The 6,000-nt window shown below is 43.3% G+C and overlaps 1 protein-coding gene across 3 annotated transcripts in view; it reads left to right on the forward strand.

Annotated features, from left to right (window-relative positions):
* rerea (arginine-glutamic acid dipeptide (RE) repeats a) overlaps positions 1–6,000 on the forward strand; it is a 210,382-nt gene that overhangs the window by 85,860 nt on the left and 118,522 nt on the right. For all 3 annotated transcript variants that reach the window (XM_015041844.1, XM_015041843.1, XM_015041842.1), the window contains exon 2: positions 1,019–1,523. In XM_015041844.1, coding sequence (XP_014897330.1) covers positions 1,163–1,523 — 361 coding nt within the window. In that variant the 5' untranslated portion in view covers positions 1,019–1,162. The remainder of the gene's footprint in view (positions 1–1,018; positions 1,524–6,000) is intronic.

Below are 6,000 nucleotides of genomic sequence, written 5' to 3' on the forward strand. Positions count from 1 at the left end.
TGCTGAAATAATAAAAAAAAAAACCCCAGCGTTACACCTCTGATCATATGTTACAACCACAAACTTCAGTGTGTTTTATTGTGGTAGACCAACACAAAATAGTGCATAATTGTGATGTTGAGTGAAAAATTACTCTGCCAACTTGGCTTTTTTTTTTCTTCTTTAGAGGTCAGTTACTTGGTAACCAGATCTCCCTGTGTGTAATTTAAACTCAGTAAAAATCCAGCTGTTCAGGGAAGCACACAGAGGGTTGTTTTTTTTTTTTTTTAAAGAGAACATTCGTGAACAATCAGCATCAAGAACTGATCAGTATATTAAATGGAAATTTGACTCAATCAAATGTTTGAAACTCTGTCTACAGGTAAACTATGACCTGGTAAGATAAAAAAAAAAACAACTTTTTCACGCAAACATGAGATAAGACGTGGTGGGGATATCCATCTTCAGGAGGGACAGGGACATTGATTACAGTTAGTGAGAAGATGGATGCAGCTAAAAACAAGACACACTTTTCAGATTTCAAATTTGTGAAAAGTTTAAAAAATGTTTTTTTTTGTTTTTTTTTTTAGACTTCATTAATGTTTTGGTCTATCATGTATAATTACGACAAAATACATTGAAGCTTGTGGTGGTAATACGTCATTACGTGACAAAGTTCAACACATAAACTCTTTCTTCGGCTCTGTTTAAGCTCCTTGGAGCTACAAAAAGGTTTGATTTTTCCTTCAGGTTCTTGCCTTTCTTCTTCTCCATTTCACATTTAAATAAATCTACTTCTATATCTTTTATCAAGAGGAAATTATTAAAACCAAAACTGTTAACACTGCTTGTTTTTCTCTGGCGCATACATTGTTTTTAAAGAAATTTCCTCCCCTAAAATGTACGTCCATTAAGAATAACCGGCCTTGCTCCTGGTGGAGGTTGTTGTATTTTATCACCAAAGATGCAAATGGTGCATGTACCAGCTAACAGTCGTACAGGAACAAACCTGTGCTAATCGTTGTTGTTTTATTCGCAGGTTTCCTGAAACACTGGGGTTGTTGGTGTGGCCGAATTTTCCCTGGATTTGACTGGTAAATTCAGAATTCTGAAGCCCAGGCTCACAGTCTACCTTTCACGGAGGCCCAGCCGTGAGAGGACTGAGGAAGGCACGTGGCGGATCATGACGGCCGACAAAGAGAAGGAACGGGAGAAAGAGCGGGACAGAGACAGAGACAGGGACCGGGACAAAAGGGAGGCCGGGAAATCTCGCCGGCAGGACGGAGACCGGGGCGAGAGCGAGAGCTCCAGGCCGCGCCGCAGCTGCACGCTGGAGGGCGGGGCCAAGAACTATGCAGAAAGCGAGCACAGCGAAGACGAGGACAACGACAACGGCAGCACCGGCGGAGGCAGCGGCACGGCCGAGGAGGCCGGCAAGAAGGGCAAGAAGAAGATGCCCAAGAAGAAGTCGCGCTACGAGCGCACAGAGAACGGAGAGATTACGTCCTTCATTACGGAAGACGACGTTGTTTACAGACCCGGAGGTGAGTTCGTTCAGCGGTGTTGACCTGATCTGTGTCGTTTCACCATCACTGGGTTCAGTTCACCAACTTCTGCCATCTACGTCTTGTAGATGGCTTTCTAACAGTCACCATGTTATTGTTTATAAGACAGGACTGATACGCTGTCAGGTAGAGTCTGGAATTTCATGTCGATGTTTTTCACGTCTCTGAAAGCAAAAAGTACGATTTTATAATGTTGTCCTTTTGTTTTTCTCTACTTCCTCACATACCTGCTCCTTCTGTCCTTTCTAAAAGGTGTACTCCTTAGATAGGACAGAATTAATTTCTTTCCTTCCTTTGTCTTGTTTCCTAACTTTTTTTGGTGTGTTTTATACGTTTCTCCAAAACAAGTTTTAATTTTTCCCTCCTTTCTTTTTGTTCTTCCTGTTGTCCTCATATTACTCTTTCTGTTCATTGTATTTTTTGTTCTTTCCACATGTGCAACCTGTCTTTTTCTCTAACTGATATCCTACTTGTTTTTTCCTCCTTTATTTCCTCTGTTTTTTCTTCTCTCCTTGCTTCCTACTCTTCTTTGCTTATTCACATGTGTCCTTTCTTGTGTCCTACCTATCTGTCTTTCCTTTCATTTTTGTCTCACATTCTTTAGGTCCTTCCTGGTGTCTTCAGTAGCTTTCTTTTTTTGTTCTTTCTTTCTTTTTTTCCTTCTCTTTCCCTTCTCTCATTTCATGCCTTCCATTCCTTCCTTCCTAAAGTGAACATGTCTTCTATACAAATCTTAGTATTTCTATTCAAAGTGAAGGTGGAAAAAAAAACCCACTAAGAAGTCTGAAAAGTTCAGTTTGGAAAAGTCTTTAATTTCCTGTAAAACTGTGCCTGTACCCTGATGTGAAACTAGCTTTAGGAGATGCGCGGAAACAAAACCCAATTGATTTCCCTTAAAGAAACAGTCATCTCGGTTGCGATGAGCTGCGGAGGGATTGCGGATTCTTCAAAGAATCAACTCTCCAACAGCAGAAACGCTCCCTCAGGCTAAAGGCCGATGCATCATGCAATCAATCCTGTGACCCACTCTGAGCTTTGTCTTGAGCTGAGTCAATAAAGCAAAGTGGTGCTCCACTAGATGATGTGATTGTGACGACAGCCGCGATAACGATTTCTTCCCAACACCGTCTGACTCTCTGAAAGTCTGCCATCGTTTCTGGGGCTAGAGGGTTCTCCAGCTTCCTGGAGAGACGTTTGAGCTGCAGCGCGACGCCTTCGTCGAGTCGGACGTAAAGGAGATGGGAACAGAGCCAAGCTCATCCCGAGCTGTAAATGTGGCTTCTTTTTCACGTGTTGTGTTTATAAAAGCGTTGGTATTGCAGGTGAGCATGGAGGCCTCGCTGACTGCTATCTGCTCTCCTGCTGCTCAGTGCTGCGCGCCTTACTTACAACTAAATCGTTGTCGTGACGTCTCTTCGTTTATGTAGGAGCTGGTGAAAGGTCAGGTAGCAGAGGAGACGCTAAAGTGTTTGATTAGGAAACATTGAAGGTTTCCTTTAACCACCTTGTTTAATACATCGGAGGTTTGCATTAATTGATTCTTTTGCTGTTTTGATCATTTTTCCACTCCGCTTGGCCAATTACTTGAACAACTATTTGGATTTAACGTGTTGGATCAAATTGTTGTTTGAAATCACAAAAAATTGACATTATGTTTGAGATTGTTACTTTTGCTGTTGACGCTGGTTTTAGTCATTTTTTGATCAGAGCTATTGTGCGCTGATTTCCCAACATCTCTGGGCTGCTTACTATAACTGAAGTAGCCTGAGTGATAACACTGAAGTCTCGTTTTCAGAGCAGTATTTGTTATGTGTTGGTTATTCTGTCCAGTAATAAATAGTTTTCTTTTTCAAAAGTGTAGCATTATTTTTAATCTCTAATGTTAAAAATGCTGGGGCTACGTAAAGCATCGTAAATATGCAGAGTCATTGTGTGATGTATTTATTAATAGTAAGCGTTTCTGGCTGTTGCTGTTTGTGATAATGTCAGAAATTGTCATTTTGCGTGAATATAATATGTTCATCCTGTTGGGTGGATGCTTAAGACCACAGATTGTTGGCAATGAAAGAGAAGAGCTTGGGGGGGGAAGATTTATTATAACTGATATCATAGCTGAAATATTAACAAACGATGTCCCACTTACAGGGTTTTACAATATTAATACTGTGCAGCTCCACTGAATGTGGCGGTAGACTTCCAGCTAAGAGGCTGGGTTATAAATGTAATTGTCACTTTTATCGCCCATTCGTACCCCGACACCAAGGGTTAACCAATAAAAGTGCAGTCAGTCTGCGCTGCATTGACTCGCCGTGCAGCTCAAAGTAAAAAAAAAAAAAGAAAAAAAGAATAATGTAAACAGCCAATCACATCAATGAAACATTCAAAAGGCGTATAAACACAACCAACCATCTCGGAGGGCTAGCTCTATCCAATATTTATATTTCCACATCCGAGTGCGCAGCGTAGTCAGTGTGTGGGGGGGGAATATTTATGTTTCCTGTCTTCTCCTCCCAGTTAGATTGACAGGTTTCGAGGGGCTGAAATGTCACAGCCCACCCCCACCATGACGATGAGGGTTGTTAGATTGGTTTATATTAAGAACGGCTCTCGACTCGGTACTACAGCCTCAGCACCTACGTGCTCGTTTGTAATTTACCTCCCGGTGTCATCATGGAAGATCCTCCACCTCCCCGGCAGACTTCCTGCTGTCTCCTATCCTCATTGTTCGAGTGACAAACCATGCGTGTGTGTTTGTGTGTGTGCGTGTGGGTGTTCTCTTCCCCCCTCCCAGCTAGCCGTTGGTAGCAGCCTTCTTGCAATCAGATTTGATGCGTGCAGCTTAGGCAGGCACAAAGCCTGCGATGGATTATGCTTTACTAAATGTTAAATCCCTTTATACCCGTCTAGTGACATACAATATGTAAAACTGACCACCCTCAGAGGGGGATTTGCGCCACCCCCAGATTGTATGGAGAGCGACGGGACTGTGATGGAGAGCGGACAGAATCTGCTCCGGTTGTGGGTTTTGATTGCTTTTTGTCACATGGAGCTTCAGAAGCAATGCAGGCCCTGTGTCATCACATACAAAATAACAGGTAATCTAGTATTGAACCCTCCCGGTCTCCGACCACTCTCCAATCTCTCTGCTTAGCCTTTCTATCCCTTGAAGATGGATTCAGGCAGCTTAGTGCTCATCGATTGGACGGGGACTTGGTGCAAAAGGAAGTGTGAGCAGCCAGTAGGTGGGCCTGCAGCTAACTAAAGCCCTGCTGCTGCTGTTGCTGCTGCTTAAAACGCAGAGAGGAGAGTGTCTGCGACGGCGGCCTGGGGACTGTGTCCCAGGCCATTTGTGCGGGGCAAGCAGCCCTGCACAGGGCGAGCAGACATGCCAGATCGATGTGAGCCCTGTGGCTGAGCTCGCACCACTTCTCCAGGCCCAGATAGACTCCTCCGAGCCAGTTCTCTCTTCTCATCCACCCCCACTCCATATTGAAGATCCTCTCCTCGGAGAGCATGCACATCGCCAGGAGGGGATCAATAGGAGACGGACACAAAAGTTGCCTGTACGCATGCATGCAAAGCACTCTGATAGCTACTTCTTATGCAAAACGACATCTGCAACTGTTATACTAGTGCAGCCACGTTAAAAACGCGCGTTTAAAATGTGATTTTTCTCATCCACACACCAGTGTCCTAAAATACCTATTGGCTCCAGCCGCTGCATGTCTCCTTATTTCCCTTCTATCCATCAAAATGGAACCTCAGCATCTGTCCTACAGCCCGGTTGCCTCATCAGCTGCAGAGAGACGCGATTTAGGTCATTTTAGATGAGAGACGGTAATGGTTTGTTTGTTGCAGCATACAGAAACAAATTACAGACTTACAGTCCTTCTGCGTTTCATCGTTGATGGGGACAGCCAGTGATTCTTGCTCCAGTCTTCTCTGCTCTCGCAGGATCAGATTTTGTGCATTTAAAGCAAGCTGCAGAGCAGTAAGATATATAACACACAAACACACACGGAGCTTAATAACCAGGCTTCCCAGTTTCCCTCAACTTTCAGCCTCACTGATTGTAGTCGTATAAACATTTCATTTTCTCGGCGATTACCAGAACTTCCAAGTTTCCACATTATGTTGTATTAAACGTCGTCTTTTAAGACTTTTTCCACACTACGTCGACGTACATCGATATATTTTATTAGGCAGTGCCTCATTATTTTCGCAAGTGTGGAAATTCACACACAAAATCAATTTTTCTTTTCTTACAAATTTGCATAATTGTGGTGTTTTTGTTTCAACCGAAGCAGGGCCTTTCGGGTTTATTTCAGGGTTACCTGTAATTAGCTCCACCCTTCTCCCCATCTTCTTTCCTGCTGAAGAAGAGCAAAACAAAGCATGATGCTTCCACTGCCGTATTTTATTGTATGGAAGGGTCCATTAGGAGTTATGTATAGTT

Source organism: Poecilia latipinna, unplaced genomic scaffold (genome assembly GCF_001443285.1).
Source record: "Poecilia latipinna isolate Pla-1442-1.1 unplaced genomic scaffold, P_latipinna-1.0 Scaffold571, whole genome shotgun sequence".
NCBI classification, from domain to species: Eukaryota; Metazoa; Chordata; class Actinopteri; order Cyprinodontiformes; family Poeciliidae; genus Poecilia; species Poecilia latipinna.